At 42.8% G+C, this 19,454-nt stretch overlaps 1 protein-coding gene across 1 annotated transcript in view; it reads right to left on the bottom strand.

Annotated features, from left to right (window-relative positions):
* Window positions 1–748: 748 nt before the first annotated feature.
* Window positions 749–19,454, bottom strand: part of LOC116370817 (septin-9-like) — a gene marked incomplete at its 5' end in the record, with an annotated part of 23,690 nt that continues 4,984 nt past the window's right edge. Inside the window, 9 exon segments of the mRNA XM_031819881.1 lie at window positions 749–1,025; window positions 1,027–1,060; window positions 1,585–1,636; window positions 4,464–4,560; window positions 5,556–5,651; window positions 10,377–10,494; window positions 12,451–12,588; window positions 14,942–15,023; window positions 15,209–15,337. Of these exon segments, the coding sequence (XP_031675741.1) occupies window positions 918–1,025; window positions 1,027–1,060; window positions 1,585–1,636; window positions 4,464–4,560; window positions 5,556–5,651; window positions 10,377–10,494; window positions 12,451–12,588; window positions 14,942–15,023; window positions 15,209–15,337 (854 nt within the window).

Genomic DNA, 19,454 nt, shown 5'->3' with positions numbered 1-19,454 from the left:
TTCAACTGACCCCTCTCGGACATCATCAAAAACAGAACTCGGACAATGAATCAACTGCCATAGAATGAATAGATTTTATTTCTGTGTGTCATACTTCTAAATACTTAGCTGAATATCTGTCCTGTGCCTCTGCTGCTGTCGCGATGGATCCAGTACCACACTGGGGCCTAGTGTATAAAGCGCGTCAGAGTAGGAGTGCTGATCTAGGCTCAGGTCTCTCTGTCCATGTAATCTAATATCTAAAAGGCAAAACTGATCCCAAATCAGCACTCCTCCTGGGAATTAGAGTCCCTCAAGGCTAAACTACTCCCTCTCAAAGAGAACAGAAATAAACATTGTAGAACCTTCAGATAGCAGGTCAAATGAACAATGAATGAAGGATACATTACAGGGGCTATATTAAACGGATGAGAAATCAATATTTTACCCAAACAAAAGTTTGAAGGCACTCCTGTCACTGCTTGTATGTAATGGGCCTGAAAACACAGCGTTATTTTGTTAACCAACCCAACACATGAGGGACCTAAAGAACGACAGAATAACTGAATACACACAGATTAAGGTTGCAGCACATTAATAGTGTTTACTTAGCCTGGTTAAACCTGAATGAATGCAAGTGATAGCTAGCATTTACCCCCCCCCACCCCTTCATGTAGACGTTAGTCAGGAGGAGACCGGGTTATCATCGAGGGGCAATTGCATTGGCAGCAACAGTCCATTCTATGCGTCTGTATTTGGCCATTGGGGCGATAAGACTACACTCCTCAGTCCCCCCAGTGTGGGTCTTCTCCCTTCTGTAGAAGGGTTTGGCATTGAGAGTGAGTGGAGGGGAGAGAGGGATGGAAGGATCACGGGTTGGAAGGATCGAAGCTGCTTCGGAGGGAAGCGAGGGCTCATGGGACACGGTGGGCAGGGCTCTACATCTCATGGGAGGTCATGTGGTGTTGGGGGAGGCCGTTGGCATGGGCGACGGCGGTGTTGTTTTCATTGAGGCGGCGGACGCGGTACACCTCATAGTGGATGCTTGCTGGTGATGTCCTTGATGTTCTCCATGTGGGTCCTGACAGGGGAGAGATGGGGCTAGTTAGACATCAGCTGAGGTCCACAGAGAGATAGTTAGACATCAGCTGAGGTCCACAGAGAGATAGTTAGACATCAGCTGAGGTCCACAGAGAGATAGTTAGACATCAGCTGAGGTCCACAGAGAGATAGTTAGACATCAGCTGAGGTCCACAGAGAGATAGTTAGACATCAGCTGAGGTCCACAGAGAGATAGTTAGACATCAGCTGAGGTCCACAGAGAGATAGTTAGACATCAGCTGAGGTCAACAGAGAGATAGTTAGACATCAGCTGAGGTCAACAGAGAGATAGTTAGACATCAGCTGAGGGTCAATATAAGGGGTTGTAATGATAATGACACACAGACTGATTTACAGACAAACATACACACACACACACACACCACACACACCACACACACACACACACACACACACACACACACTGACAAAGACACATTGTTCAGAAACACATTATCATACTCACACAACCATTCACATACAACACACACGTAGATATTTAACCTAATCAGTAGATCCCGCAAATAGGCAAACTCACAATGAGCAATGTTCTCAACTAGCCAGAAGGAAGAGAGAGAAGACACATGGTAAGCACCTCACGAGGTCAAATCAGACACCAACACACACTGATGCAGTTCTCCACTACCCCACTACATAGAACTAGTGAGAACAGTGGGAGAGAGAGAAACTAGTGAAAACAGTGGAGAGAGAGAGAGAACTAGTGAAAACAGTGGAGAGAGAGAGAGACTAGTGAAACAGTGGAGAGAGAGAGAGAACTAGTGAAAACAGTGGAGAGAGAGAGAACTAGTGAAAACAGTGGAGAGAGAGAGAGAGAGAGAACAAGTGGAAAACAGTGGAGAAAGAGAGAGAGAGAGAACTAGTGAAAACAGTGGAGAGAGAGAGAGAGAAAGAAGGAGTGAAAACAGTGGAGAGAGAGAGAGAGAGAGAGAGAGAGAGAGAGAATGAGTGCAAACAGTGGAGAGAGAGAGAACTAGTGAAAACAGTGGAGAGAGTGAGAACTAGTGAAAACAGTGGAGAGAGAGAGAACTAGTGAAAACAGTGGAGAGAGAGTGAGAACTAGTGAAAACAGTGGAGAGAGAGTGAGAACTAGTGAAAACAGTGGAGAGAGAGAGAGAGAACTCGTGAAAACAGTGGAGAGAGAGAGAGAGAACTCGTGAAAACAGTGGAGAGAGAGAGAGAGAACTCGTGAAAACAGTAGAGAGAGAGAGAGAGAACTCGTGAAAACAGTGGAGAGAGAGAGAGAGAGAGAGAGAGAGAGAGAGAGAGAGAGAGAGAGAATGAGTGCAAACAGTGGAGAGAGAGAGAACTAGTGAAAACAGTGGAGAGAGAGTGAGAACTAGTGAAAACATTGGAGAGAGAGAGAGAACTAGTGAAAACAGTGGAGAGAGAGAGAGAGAACTCGTGAAAACAGTGGAGAGAGAGAGAGAGAACTCGTGAAAACAGTGGAGAGAGAGAACTAGTTAATACTGACGGCTGAACAAATCCTGTCTGTCTGACTAGACAGTCAGACGCCGCCGGCCACTGGATGATGCGTGTCTGAATTCTAGATAATATCACAGGTCTATGGGCCAACATCAGAACCTGCCACTGCAGACACTCTCGGCTTCCTTTGCAGGAAATGAAGGTTTCCTTTAGGGAGGTTTTAATAGAAGTGGAGAAGTAGTCACCTGTCTCAGTCTGATGGTGATGTAATTAAATACATGGTTGAAATGAGATCATTTGAAGTGTGTGATGACATTTTGAAATGGTTTGCATATAGTACTGGTAGTGATGCTGGAAATCACATCTACTACTGAGAGAGACAAGTGAACATCTATGGTTCTAGAAGTATCTGTCCAATAAAAGCCCCCAGACAACAACCCCCACTGAGTTTTAGGATCAGGGGTGTATCTAGTTGTTGACCTCTGGTTCAGACCGATGCTAACCAGGTAACCAGGGGTGTGTGAGTGGAGCACAGTGGAACCCCTCAGACAACACACCACCAATCCAATGAGTGGCACTTTCATTGGGGACAGATAGATCTGACCTGTAGCCTCCCCTCCACCCCTCTGTCACTATGAGACCAGAGGCCTGTACACACTACAGCCTCTGTAGAGAGGTGTTACATGCTCTGCCTCCCTCTTCCACACAGACACATTGTAGAGCGGTAGTCTCAGCCAGCTGTATGACACAGTCTGTGTCTCTCTGTCTGTCTGGGTTGGGGATGAGTGAAATCATCTGAGGACCAGTCCTCCCCCTCCCCAAAGCTTCCTTTGTAAATCGGGAGGTGTGGGAACAAAAAGTGAGAGTGAGAAGGGGCTGACCTGGGGAGCTCTGAGGTATCAGAACACATGATATATATTTTTGTAACCTTTATTATAAGGCATTGAATGCATATCATCGTATTGTATCTGTGTAGTGGCATAGAGCAGTATAGTAGATGCACTTACAGAAGTTGCAAACATAGGGGGAATGTTGAGTAGCATCGGGTCCGGGAAAAATATGCCCTTTTAGAAACATATTTCACGCAATTCCATATCAATTTACATAGCTGAATCTTTTTTAACACCGCACAAATGATAGAAATGACAGGCTGTACTTTGACAGTGACTAACTGAGAATCTGATAGCAATAAAAATCAATAGCTCAGGCCTAGGTCTGTGGAGACACATATTGTCCGATATGAGGAGGAAATTATAGTCCTAAAAATTATTTACAGTTTCAGCGACTCACCCAATGATGCACAGATCACTCACTGGTGATGGCCGATGCACTGGTGCCAAAAGCCACGCCTCTCTCTCTTGTTTTACTTGGACAGATTAGAGTCTGCTCTTTTTAGCAGGAGCCATTTGCATTCCAACCTGTGTTTTTGCAGAAGGCTTGTTTTGTCTGCATGCTGTTTATTCACTTAGATTGGCAGCGTCTTCCCAACTGTACGTTATGCTTTGTTATTGGTCTACGCACAATCCACAGCGAGGCATTTAAAAAAATAAGCTTTTCATCCTCTGTGGCTAAAGTACAGGCCTTCTAATGGTATAGTAGGCAGCAGAACTAACGAAGAGGGAACTCAAATGAACTTTGATCGGTTTTATTCACATTTTTACATTGCAAAAAAATTAATAAAAAATCATGCCACAAAGAAGTACAGTTCAAAACAGAGAGGTGCCACACTGCCCCTCCACCCTCAACTCCTTCCGCTCATCTCCTCTGTCTTGTTTAGTCTGAACTGGCTGGTGTACATTAATCAGGAAAGGAAAACTAAAAGAGCATAACGTTAGCCTTCATACTGTTAAGGAGAGAGACTACTGCTCAAAGATAAAAAGACAAAGTGCTAAAGCAAAAATGAGAAGATGGAGAAAGAAGAGAAGCAGGAGGCCATCTACCTTCTATGGTTCCCCACTTTGTCTTTCTTCCCAGAAGCCTCCTGCCGTTGACCTGGTACTCCTGGTCGCTGCCCACCACAGCAAACGGGATCATCTCCTACAGGACAGAAAGAACAGAGACAGGAGGAACAAAGAGACATACCATGAAGAGTCAAATAAACTGACATTTGATTGCAATACTTATTTTCCACCATAATTTGCAAATAAATTCATTAAAAATCCTACAATGTGATTTTCTGGATTTTATTTCTCATTTTGTCTGTCATAGTTGAAGTGTACCTATGATGAACATTGCAGGCCTCTCTCATCTTTTTAAGTGGGAGAACTTGCACAATTGGTGGCTGACTAAATACTTTTTTGCCCCACTGTATATTGCAGCAGAGGGACCTAACTGTAATTAAACCAGGTTTTCAACATGGATCAACAGGGACCTAAGTGTATTTAACCAGGTTATCAACATGGATCAACAGGGACCTAAGTGTATTTAACCAGGTTATCAACATGGATCAACAGGGACCTCAGTGTATTTAACCAGGTTATCAACATGGATCAACAGGGACCTAAGTGTATTTAACCAGGTTATCAACATGGATCAACAGGGACCTAAGTGTAATTTAACCAGGTTATCAACATGGATCAACAGGGACCTAAGTGTATTTAACCAGGTTATCAACATGGATCAACAGGGACCTAAGTGTATTTAACCAGGTTATCAACATGGATCAACAGGGACCTAAGTGTATTTAACCAGGTTATCAACATGGATCAACAGGGACCTAAGTGTAATTAAACCAGGTTATCAACATGGATCAACAGGGACCTAAGTGTAATTTAACCAGGTTATCAACATGGATCAACAGGGACCTAAGTGTAATTTAACCAGGTTATCAACATGGATCAACAGGGACCTAAGTGTAATTTAACCAGGTTATCAACATGGATCAACAGGGACCTAAGTGTAATTAAACCAGGTTATCAACATGGATCAACAGGGACGTAGCACAGGTGAGTGGAGCTATAAGCGGTAATGTGAGGGCTTATGGCTAGGGGCAAGTGGGTAAAGTTGTGGACAGATGTGTCAACTCAAATCACCCTGATCTTGTCATTAATCATCCGGTCCTCTGCGTCCTCGTCAAACTCCTTCTGGGGGTACACGTCGATCCCATTGGCCCGTAGCTCTTCCCTGATCTGGGGACACAACAACAGTTCTGGGTGAGAAGTGAGTGTGAGACTGGCCTGGTAACACAGCCTCCCCACACAGATGGCTTCCTTCTGGAGCTGAAGGAGCAGGGTTAGGGGAGTGACCTCCATGAAGAGGGGAGAGGTTAGGGTAGCTCTGTAACTAGGGTGGAGTGTGTTTCTCATCCTCCACCGTGGAAAAGCCCCAGTCCATGGGATGCTGCTTGCTGGTCCCTGAGCAGGTTAAGTGACTCTCATTTAATCAGTTCTACAGTGATAGTTTTGTCGTCAGCGGCCTTAGAATAAAACACCTAGCCTGCTGGTCCCTGCTGTAAAAAAAGGTTGAGAAACACGACAAATGCATTATACACCCTTGCAGAGACTTGAATACATGAATTAAAAAGGTTATGGGAACACACAAGCAAAAGCCTAACAACCGCAATTAGCCAGACATGTCTGACAAATCCTTTGGATACATAACAGTATTTTGTGAGAAATCGAGACCATCTGCACACTGCGTTACCCACAGATTTAGGTGGTGTTAATGTAAATCCCTTCACTAATCTCCCCCCAAATGTTCTGTTGAAACCAACGGCCCATCACTGTCCGTGTACACGTTTACAAACAGACAAGCACACACACACAAACACACCACCCCCTCACACACACGTTAAACTTTTTCTATCCGTTTGTACAGAGCTTCCCTAATGAGAGGGACACTGGTGGGGATCTGTGAGCATGGCTGCTATAATTGCCTTGAAATGAATGCCTGCCTTTTTACTACTTTTTCTACTACAACAACCTGCCATTCCCCTACTTCTAATACTACTGCTGCATCTACTACTAATACAACAACCTGCCATTCCCCTACATCTAATACTACTGCTGCATCTACTACTAATACTACTACAACAACCTGCCATTCCCCTACTTCTAATACTACTGCTGCATCTACTACTAATACAACAACCTGCCATTCCCCTACATCTAATACTACTGCTGCATCTACTACTAATACTACTACAACAACCTGCCATTCCCCTACTTCTAATACTACATCTACTACTAATACAAATACAACAACCTGCCATTCCCCTACTTCTAATACTACATCTACTACTAATACTACTACAACAACCTGCCATTCCCCTACTTCTAATACTACTGCTGCATCTACTACTAATACAACAACCTGCCATTCCCCTACTTCTAATACTACTGCTGCATCTACTACTAATACAACAACCTGCCATTCCCCTACATCTAATACTACTGCTGCATCTACTACTAATACTACTACAACAACCTGCCATTCCCCTACATCTAATACTACTGCTGCATCTACTACTAATACTACTACAACAACCTGCCATTCCCCTACATCTAATACTACTGCTGCATCTACTACTAATACTACTACAACAACCTGCCATTCCCCTACATCTAATACTACTGCTGCATCTACTACTAATACAACAACCTGCCATTCCCCTACTTCTAATACTACTGCATCTACTACTAATACTACTACAACAACCTGCCATTCCCCTACTTCTAATACTACTGCTGCATCTACTACTAATACTACTACAACAACCTGCCATTCCCCTACTTCTAATACTACTGCTGCATCTACTACTAATACAACAACCTGCCATTCCCCTACATCTAATACTACTGCTGCATCTACTACTAATACAATAACCTGCCATTCCCCTACATCTAATACTACTGCTGCATCTACTACTAATTCAACAACCTGCCATTCCCCTACTTCTAATACTACTGCTGCATCTACTACTAATACTACTACAACAACCTGCCATTCCCCTACTTCTAATACTACTGCTGCATCTACTACTAATACTACTACAACAACCTGCCATTCCCCTACATCTAATACTACTGCTGCATCTACTACTAATACAATAACCTGCCATTCCCCTACATCTAATACTACTGCTGCATCTACTACTAATACTACTACAACAACCTGCCATTCCCCTACTTCTAATACTACTGCTGCATCTACTACTAATACAACAACCTGCCATTCCCCTACATCTAATACTACTGCTGCATCTACTACTAAATACTACTACAACAACCTGCCATTCCCCTACTTCTAATACTACTGCTGCATCTACTACAACAACCTGCCATTCCCCTACATCTAATACTACATCTACTACTACAACAACCTGCCATTCCCCTACATCTAATACTACTGCTGCATCTACTACTAATACAACAACCTGCCATTCCCCTACATCTAATACTACTGCTGCATCTACTACTAATACAACAACCTGCCATTCCCCTACTTCTAATACTACTGCTGCATCTACTACTAATACTACTACAACAACCTGCCATTCCCCTACATCTAATACTACTGCTGCATCTACTACTAATACTACTACAACAACCTGCCATTCCCCTACATCTAATACTACTGCTGCATCTACTACTAATACAACAACCTGCCATCCCCTACTTCTAATACTACTGCTGCATCTACTACTAATACAACAACCTGCCATTCCCCTACTTCTAATACTACTGCTGCATCTACTACTAATACAACAACCTGCCATTCCCCTACATCTAATACTACTGCTGCATCTACTACTAATACTACTACAACAACCTGCCATTCCCCTACTTCTAATACTACTGCTGCTGCATCTACTACTAATACTACTACAACAACCTGCCATTCCCCTACATCTAATACTACTGCTGCATCTACTACTAATACTACTACAACAACCTGCCATTCCCCTACATCTAATACTACTGCTGCATCTACTACTAATACTACTACAACAACCTGCCATTCCCCTACATCTAATACTACTGCTGCATCTACTACTAATACTACTACAACAACCTGCCATTCCCCTACATCTAATACTACTGCTGCATCTACTACTAATACAACAACCTGCCATTCCCCTATATCTAATACTACTGCTGCATCTACTACTAATACAACAACCTGCCATTCCCCTACTTCTAATACTACTGCATCTACTACTAATACTACTACAACAACCTGCCATTCCCCTACTTCTAATACTACTGCTGCATCTACTACTAATACTACTACAACAACCTGCCATTCCCCTACTTCTAATACTACTGCTGCATCTACTACTAATACAACAACCTGCCATTCCCCTACATCTAATACTACTGCTGCATCTACTACTAATACAATAACCTGCCATTCCCCTACATCTAATACTACTGCTGCATCTACTACTAATTCAACAACCTGCCATTCCCCTACTTCTAATACTACTGCTGCATCTACTACTAATACTACTACAACAACCTGCCATTCCCCTACATCTAATACTACTGCTGCATCTACTACTAATACAACAACCTGCCATTCCCCTACTTCTAATACTACTGCTGCATCTACTACTAATACAACAACCTGCCATTCCCCTACTTCTAATACTACTGCTGCATCTACTACTAATACTACTACAACAACCTGCCATTCCCCTACTTCTAATACTACATCTACTACTAATACAACAACCTGCCATTCCCCTACTTCTAATACTACTGCTGCATCTACTACTAATACTACTACAACAACCTGCCATTCCCCTACTTCTAATACTACATCTACTACTAATACAACAACCTGCCATTCCCCTACTTCTAATACTACTGCTGCATCTACTACTAATACTACTACAACAACCTGCCATTCCCCTACTTCTAATACTACATCTACTACTAATACAACAACCTGCCATTCCTCTACTTCTAATACTACTTCTAAATCTACTACTACATCTACTACTACTGCTGCATCTACTACTACATCTACTACTACTGCATCTACTACTACATCTACTACTACATCTACTACTGCTGCATCTACTACTACTACTGCTGCATCTACTACTACTACTACTACTACTGCATCTACTACTACTGCATCTACTACATCTACTACTACTACTGCTGCATCTACTACTACTACTGCTGCATCTACTACTACTACTGCTGCATCTACTACTACTACTACTGCTGCATCTACTACTACTACTACTGCTGCATCTACTGCATCTACTACATCTACTACTACTGCTGCATCTACTACTACTTTCCCTCTTGGGGTCTGTGATCAAATTATTTTTTTACGTTTCAGATCCACACCACATAGGAGGAAGTGATGTAATGGAGTCCACTGTGACCACATCAGCAGTAAGGGGAGAGGGGGAAGGAAGGAGGGGAGGGAAGGAGACGGGAGAAGTTGGACAGAACTTACCTCTAGCCAATTCAAAATTGGGCGAGAGGGAGAGAGACAGAAAAGGAGAGAAAGACAGAAAAGGAGGGAGAGACAAAAGAGGGAGAGACAGAAAAGGAGGGAGAGAGAAGAGGGAGAGACAGAAAAGGAGGGAGAGACAGAAAAGGAGGGAGAGACAGAAGAGGGAGAGACAGAAGAGGGAGAGACAGAACTCCTCTCCAATCCAGAGCCTGGCTTTATAGGTCCTGACCTCACAAGTACTCTATACACACAAAACATCCTCAGGGTTCTCTCATTGGACAGTGACCGAAAGGGCGGCAGTTGCCAAACAACTTAAGAAACATTTCCTGTTGCTGCGGAAAACACAAAATATGCGAGAGCGAGAGAGAGAGAGACAGCATGCAACAGAAAAAGAGGAATTGGAGATAAAGATGGAAGAAGAGAGAGAGAGAGCTCACCTTCTGTTTAAAGAAGTCCCTCTCCTCCAGGGTGAGCGTGTCTGCCTTGGCAATGACAGGAACAATATTGACCACCTTACTGAGACGCCTCATAAACTCCACATCCAGAGGTCGCAGACTGGAAGTGGGAGAGAGAAGGGAGGGGTTGAGAGAGGGGCTTCATTTCACCTGTAGCTATAGCAGACCTGGGTTCAAACACTATTCAAAATGTCTCAAATACTTTGAGTATTTGCTTTAGCCTGACTGAAGCGCCAGGGTTTTCACTTTTGGGACTTTATTGGTTCCGTTGCAACAGTCTAGCTCAATCAAGCCTGGCAAAGGTATTATAAATGATCTCAAATAGTATTAGAACCCAGGTCTGTTCTATAGTTCTTGTTCAACGTTTTAGTGTTTATTTGGGTCGACAGTGTGATACATCCTAGAACCACCAGAGGGCGGTATCCTCCAAGAAATATACCCATAGCGCAGCTGTCTGAGGGCGACAAGCAGACATACAGTACTGTAGATTCACATGCATACTCTATGTACAAGCTAAACCTACTGTATATCTGATACCCACATCAGTCAGTGCGTGTCTGTCACTGTCAATTAAACCACACTGAGCTGAGCCTTATCCTCCATAGAGCAGTTGGTTGGAGAAACCCAGTCTTCCATAAGTGTGAAACTCATCCGTCTGTGGTTTGTGCAGCTGACGCTGGCTCAGATCACTGCACTATAAACAACTGCCCATTGTTGATAAAGACCTTTGGGTCACACAGATGAGCATGTGCATACATACACACACACACACACACGACACACAACCTCTGTTCTCATATCGCTCCCATTAGAGTATTAAACATTAGACTAGAACAGTTGTTGGACATGTGACAGACATCCACAACGCTGGAAGAACATGAAACGCTGCTCAGGCTATATCGGAGGGGGGGGAACAATATGTTAAGGCTCTCGCTCTTGTACATCACGACCACAGAAATGAGGGCAAAGCCAGCAGTCCACCACAGCACTGGACCCCAGACCATTGCAACAAAGCGTAGAACCATCATGGGGTAGATGCAGAGGAGGAAAATTATATTAAAGGTTAATAGCTGTATACCGTAGCAACATTATTTTGGGGGGGGGTAGCTCTATATGAATCTCAAATCAGGCCCAGATGTTTGAGCAGCAGAAACACCAGAGACAGAAACTTGGAGCAGGGAGGCAAACACAGGCGTTTGTTTCAAGTCCTGGCGAAAGACAGCGAGAAAGACATTTTTTCCAGTCATGGAAAACGGGTGTTATGGGACATGTTGCAACTCGCTGCCTGTGAAACAGGAAATGGATGGGGGTCTGGAAGAGTAAGTGTTTCCACATCTGTGTGTCCCTCTGAGCTGCAGGAGCAGAGGAGGATCCACTACAGGTCAATCCAGAACGGTGGTGAGGGGTAGTAGAACATGAGCTGTATGTTCAGACAGACACTCCGAGACTAAAACACGTACTCAGAGAATCGCCATTCTGTCCGGGAATCTGGCCCATACATAGGCTGTATATGTTACACAGAAGAGCACAGTATGACGTTGGACATCATATCTGATATTTGAATGGCAGAGCACGGGGCATTAGACTGTTGTTATAACTAATGTGTATCATAAAGTCATGCCAAACTCACGGTGTCCTCCTCCTCTGTTTTCTGTTCTGATGATTCAGGGCTATTTGAGTAGGACTCTCCCTATGACTCACTGTTTATCTAACATAAATCACTCTCTCTCTCCTTTTTAAATCTCACAGTTGCATATTCTCTACTGTTCAGGGCCAGCAGGGGGCAGCAGCACTGTTGCACTGACACTGTGCATGTGTGTGTATGACAATTATTGTGATTGATTACATGCCATTTTTGATCACTCAAAAGGCGTGACAACTGTATAGGACGATAAAAGGTGGAAAATCCAAAGAATGAAGTTTAGCTAATAATCAACTTGACACTCTCCCAGCCATATCTAAACATTCACCTGAAACATTCCACACATTCATACCCTTCACAAGGAAAGTGTAAAGTGTGTGTGTGTGTGTGTGTGTGTACGCATGCCTGCCTCACCAGTGTCCAGTAGGGGGTATGAAGTAAATACAGCAGTGAACCCTTGAGTCTGGAATCCTCTTCTTCCTGTTGATGTTGATCTCCTCCTGAAGGTACTGCTCATACTGGGCATTAATGAACTTCATGATGGGCTGCCAACTGTGGAGGGAGGGAGGGGAAGAAGACAGGAAGTGGAAGGAAGGGGAGAGGCAGATTAAAAGAGAAAGGGGGAGTTTTGGGGGATGGATAGGGGGAGACAAGTGAGAAAGACAGGAAGAGGGAGAGAAAGAGGATGGATGAGGTCATACACAGTACTGTGTACACTAGTCATCTAGATGAGATGTATGGGGTAAGCATTTATATTAACGAGAGAGAGAGCGACAGTACCACTCAAATGTTTGGACATTCTTATTTTTCAAGGGTTTTTCTTAATTTACTATTTTCTATACTATTTTCTACATTGTAGAATAATGGTAAAGATATCAAAACTATGAAATAACACATACGGGATCCTGTCAAAACCTTTTTAAACTAATCAAAATATATTTTATATTTGAGATTCTTCAAAGTAGCCACCTTCTGCCTTGATGACAGCTTTACATTTTTATAGTTGTTGGTTACTACATGATTCCATGTGTGCTACTACATAGTTTTGATGTCTACACTATTATTATACACTATTACTTCTTACGTACACCTTAGCCAAATACATTTAAACTCAGTTTTTCACAATTCCTGACATTTAATCCTCTTTAAAAAATTCCCTCTCTTAGGTCAGTTAGGATCACCACTTTATTTTAAGAATGTGAAAAAAACTAGTTTTAGTTCCGACTTCAACTGTGCGTGTGCATCCACACACACACACACACACACACACACACACACACACACACACACAGGATAGATATATACAGTTGTCGGAAGATTACATACACTTGGGCTGAAGCCATTTTTCAACCACTCCACACATTTCTTGTTAACAAACTATAGTTTTGGCAAGTCAGTTAGGACATCTACTTTGTACATGACACAAGTCATTTTTCCAACAATTGTTTACAGACAGATTATTCCACTTAAAATTCACTGTAACACAATTCCAGTGGGTCAGAAGTTTACATAGACTAAGTTGACTGTGCCTTTAAACAGCTTGGAAAATTCCAGTAAATTATGTCATGGCTTTAGAAGCTTCTGATAGGCTAATTGACGCCAATTAGAGGTGTACCTATGGATGCATTTCAAGGCCTACCTTCAAACTCAGTGCCTCTTTGCTTGACATCATGGAGAAATCAAAAGAAAACAGCCAAGACCTCCAATTTTTTTAAAGAACTCCACAAGTCTGGTTCATCCCTGAAAACAATTTCCAAATGCCTGAAGGTAGGTACCCCGTTCACCTGTACAAACAATAGTACGCAAGTATAAACACCATGGGACCATGCAGCCGTCATACCGCTCAGGAAGGAGACGCATTGTCTCCTAGAGATGAACGTACTTTGGTTCGAAAAGTGCAAATCAATCCAAGAATAACAGCAAAGGACCTTGTGAAGATGCTGGAGGAAACAGGTACAAAAGTATCCACAGTAAAACAAGTCCTATATCAACATAACCTGAAAGGCCACTCAGCAAGGAAGAAGCTACTGCTCCAAAATCACCATAAAAAAGCCAGGCTACGGTTTGCAATTGCACATGGGGACAAAGATCGTACTTTTTGGAGAAATGTCCTCTGGTCTGATGAAACAAAAATAGAACTGTTTTGCCATAATGACCATCGTTATGATGTTTGGAGGAAAAAGGGGGAGGCTTACAAGCCGAAGAACACCATCCCAACCGTGACGCACGGGGGTGGCAGCATCATGTTGTAGGGGTGCTTTGCTGCAGGAGGGACTGGTGCACTTCACAAAATAGATGGCTCATGAGGCAGGAAAATTATGTGGATATATTGAAGCAACATCTCAAGACATCAGTCAGGAAGATAAAGCTTAGTCGCAAATGGGTCTTCCAAATGGACAATGACCCCAAACATACTTCCAAAGTTGTGGCAAAATGGCTGAAGGACAACATAGTCAAGGTATGTGTGTGGCCATCAAAGTCCTGAACTCAATCCTATAGCAAATTTGTGGAAGGCTACCTGAAACTTTTGACCCAAGTTAAACAATTTAAAGGCAATGCTACCAAATACTAATTGAGTGTATGTAAACTTCTGACCCACTGGGAATGTGATGAAAGAAATAAAAACTGAAATAAATACGTCTACTATTATTCTGACATTTCACATTCTTTAAATAAAGTGGTGATCCTAACTGACCTAAACAGGGAATTTTTACTTGGATTAAATGTCAGGAATTGTGAAAAACTGAGTTTAAATGTATTTGACTAAGGTGTATGTAAACATCGGACTTCAACTGTATATACACATAGATAGGATATATCTATGCACATAGAAATATAAGCACATTAGAAATATAAGCACATTAGAAATATAACATGTCAGCTATGGATTGTACTGTTACTGTACCAGTTCTCGTTGTTGATCTGATCCCCGAAGCCGGGCGTATCGATAACAGTTAGTTTCATCCTCACCCCCTTCTCCTCAATGTCTGAACAGAGACAGACACAATTAGACTGAATACAAGCACCTCAGAGGCCAAATGTACCTCAGACTGTAGTCACAACACAGGGTAGACTGAGTAGAGGGAGAGATGGATAAAGTGAAAGACGTAGCTAGAGGTGCAGAAAAGAAAGAGTGAAATAAACAGTATGAGTGATATTTTCCTCCTCTCACCGTGGCTGACAGACTTGATATGGATGGTCTTGGGGATCTTCTCCTGGGACGTGGCCTGCACTGACTTACGGCTCACCTTGGACTTGAACAGAGTGTTCATCAGAGTGGACTTCCCTAGGCCGCTCTGCCCTACACACACACACACACACACACCTGAATGTCAAACACATTGGTAATGCAAATAAACACAAAGCCACAATTGATATTTTAGTCATCTAGCAGACCATCTTATTCAGAGTTACTTACAGTAATGAGTACATCCATTTTCATACTTTTGATTGGTACTGGTCCCGTGGGAAACAAGCCCACAACCCTGGAGCTGCAAGCACCATGCTCTACCAACTGAGCTAAACACAATAACGTAGAAACTCTACAATGAAGGTAAAACAGTAGCCCAGGCCTCGATTTAAACCAATACCCTCTCATCTAGTGTGACTGTAGGGAATAGACTACTCTCACAATGGTGGACTTTCTCTCACCTTTCTCCAGAACATTCTTCAGTCACTCTTCCCACTAACAGGTTCATTCCAGTGGTGTAATGACTGACGGGCCTCATTATTTCACACTGAGACAAACAGAGTTCAACACCAGAGCTGTTCCAGCCGGTCACAGACACTCAGGGGAGAAAGAGGCTATTTCACAAGGTTTTGGCTGCAGTAGAGGAAAAGTTACAGGTGTCTTCAGTAAGGCCTCCCCGCCGAACACGCAGTGCCCTTTTCACCATTCTCTCCCTCCCACTCCCACTCTCCCTCCCACTCTCCCTCCCACTCTCCCTCCCACTCTCCCTCCCACTCCCACTCTCCCTCCCATCCATTAAAGTTGGCGTAAAGGAAATACATGTCCTTTCGGGGCTCAGACCTGCAGTCTGGGGAAGAGCTCTGCTGTCAATTAAACCACACTGAGCCTTGAACTGAGCTGAGCCTTATCCTCCATAGAGCAGTTGGTTGGAGAAACCCAGTCTTCCATAAGTGTGAAACTCATCTGTCTGTGGTTTGTGCAGCTGACACTGGCTCAGATCACTGCACTATAAACAACTGCCCATTGTCGATAAAGACCTTTGGGTCACACACACACCATAAGTCTATGACTCACACACACCTCCCCCTGTTCTCTTATCTCTTCCAATACAGCAGGGTTCCCCAACTGTAAACTGTGTTTAATTATTGGACATAAGACAAAACACAGTCTTCTGTCCAGCTCCAAGTGATTTTATGGGGGGAAATCTGTTCTAAAGTCTTCTTACGCCTAATAGAGAGATGTATGTGATCGTATACAAATATAAGCAAGGTTTAAAATGATTCTGTTTTAGTCTGATATTATATCACATTGGGCTTCTTGCTGTCCATTTACAGTCTACAAACTATTTATAATGATGTTCCGGCCCCCATGACCATCCGTTCAAGAAACAAAAGTCCGGCGGCTGAAACTAGTTGATGATCCCTGCTATAGAGTATTAAACAGACTGGAACAGCTGTTGGGCAGGACATGTGACTGCCATCTGCAACGCTGGGTAGACATGTAACCCTGCAGTCTGGAGAAGAGCTCTGCTCTATCAGCACTGGAGAGGAACCAGCTGGAGAGGTGTGTTTGGGTCAGAAGATAGAGGACATGGGAGAGATAGATTGAAAAGCTGGACTAGATAGAACCCTGAACATTCTAGAATTAGGGAAGAACATACTGTGCATGGACCCAAAAGATTGCCTGTAGCAGTTGACTACCGCCAACATCACTTTTGGCCCCTGGGATCAACTGTGGGTTAACGAGGGAGAGTGTAGTGTTTATGACCCCTGGACAGGTAACACACACAGTTTAGTTCACTGTCTGGTTAAGTCAACACAGACTGGAGCTCAGGGCCTCTGGTGTTCTTAGTAAGTGTTCACGCACGCACGCACACACACACACACACACAAAATAATGGAGTTTTATATGTTGAAACTTCATTTGGGATTTAAGGCTTCAAACAACTGATTAATGATTATGGGAAGTAGTACAGCATCGTCCCTTTACAACACATCTGTGTTTGCTTCGGACCTGAAGAATCAAAGCTTTCCAGAGAGCCTCTCCAGTGTTTCCACTAAGTATACGAATGAACCACTTACTGTACTCCAATCAAAAACCATTGCATTACAATACATTTTTGATTATTAATCTGTTATGAAAACCCAAATTGCACAAATGTAATTGTTAAAGTAGAGATGTGCATTATCCAGGCCAATACCAACCCTGTGCTCATGCTGTTGAAGTCCCATACCAGAGGCACTGTATCACATTTTTTAGGGGTCTAGAATTCCCCTGAACTGTTGGTATCAGTGGCTGAGCCTGAAGAGGGGAATCCTGTGAGCTACAAGGCCAAGGTCAGGGTTCAGTGGGATGGGCTGTAGACATGCTACAGTGTTGATCCCCCTAGCTGAAAGGCTGGACCCAAAGACCAGCCAGATTGTGGAGAGGAAGGACAGGGTATCAATACAACAATACAGGTGTATTAAACATTAGTAACCATCTCAGAGTAGGAGTGCTGATCTAGGATACATTCTGCATTTGAGATATTGAATCAGATTGTTATAGACAGGGTGGACCTGATCCTAGATCAGCCCTTCTACTCTTAGATTCTTGTATCATTAGATTAGTAGTGTTTGACTGAGGGTGACGGCTGGTTATCATAAGGAGTGTGGAGGTATGCCCAGCAGAATCAGCTTCCATTCACACACACACACACACACACACACACACACACACACACACACACACTACAGTTCAAAAGTTTTGGGTCACTTAGAAATGTCCTTGTTTTCCATGAAAACATACATGAAATGAGTTGCAAAATGAATAGGAAATATAGTCAAGATGTTGACTAGGTTATAAATAATGATTTTTATTGATATAATAATTGTGTCCTTCAAAATGGAGTGATAGCCTTCCTTCTACAAGATCCCTTTTACCCTGTACAAATCTCCCACTTTATCACCACCAGAGCACCCCCATCTCATTGCCTCCACCATGCTTGACAGATGGCATCAAGCACTCCATCCAGCATCTTTTCATGTTCTTTGTGATCAGAACATCTCAAACTTAGATTTGTCTGTTCATAACAACTTTTTCCAATCTTCCTCTGTCCAGTGTCTGTGTTCTTTTGCCAATCTTAATATTTGATTTTATTGGCCAGTCTGAGATATGGCTTTTTCTTTGCAACTCTGCCTAGAAGGCCAGCATCCCGGAGTCGCCTCTTCACTGTTGATGTTGAGACTGGTGTTTTGCAGGTACTATTTAATGAAGCTGCCAGTTGAGGATTTGTGAGGCGTCTGTTACCCAAACTAGACACTCTAAAGCCCTTGTCCTCTTGCTCAGTTATGCACCGGGGCCTCCCACTCCTCTTTCTATTCTGGTTAGAGCCAGTTTGCGCTGTTCTGTGAAGGGAGTCGTACGCAGCGTTGAACGAGATCTTCAGTTTCTTGGCAATTTCTCGCATGGAATAGCCTTCATTTCTCAGAACAAGAATAGACTGACAAGTTTCAGAAGAAAGGTCTTTATTTCTGGCCATTTTGAGCCTGTAATCAAACCCACAAATGCTGATGCTCCAGACACTCAACTAGTCTAAAGAAGGCCAGTTTAATCACTTCTTTAATCAGAACAACAGTTTTCTGCTGTGCTAACATAATTGCAAAAGGGTTTTCTAATGATCAATTAGAATGTTAATGTTAAACTTGGATTAGCTAACACAACGTGCCATTGGATCACAGGAGTGATGGTTGCTGATAATGGGCCTCTGTACGCATATGTAGATATTCCATTACAAATCAGCCGTTTCCAGCTACAATAGTCATTTACAACATTAACAATGTCTACACTGTATTTCTGATCAGTTTGTTATTTTAAATGGACATTTTGTTTTTGCTTTTCTTTCAAAAACAAGGACATTTCTAAGTGACTCCAAACTTTTGAACGGTAGAATATACACACACACAGAGCTGGAGTCGGAAGTTAAAACAAGTCATTAAAACTCATTTTTCAACCACTCCACAAATTTCTTGTTAACAAACTATAGTTTTGGCAAGTCGGTTAGGACATCTACTTTGTGCATGACACAAGTAATTTTTACAACAATTGTTTACAGACAGATTATTTCACTTATAATTCACTGTATCACAATTCCAGTGGGTCAGAAGTTTACATACACTAAGTTGACTACGCCTTTAAACAGCTTGGAAAATTCCAGAAAATGATGTCATGGATTTAGAAGCTTCTGATA

Source organism: Oncorhynchus kisutch, unplaced genomic scaffold (genome assembly GCF_002021735.2).
Source record: "Oncorhynchus kisutch isolate 150728-3 unplaced genomic scaffold, Okis_V2 scaffold2753, whole genome shotgun sequence".
Taxonomy (NCBI): domain Eukaryota; kingdom Metazoa; phylum Chordata; class Actinopteri; order Salmoniformes; family Salmonidae; genus Oncorhynchus; species Oncorhynchus kisutch.
Note: the sequence above shows the minus strand (reverse complement) of the source record. Positions and strands in the feature narration are given on the sequence as shown.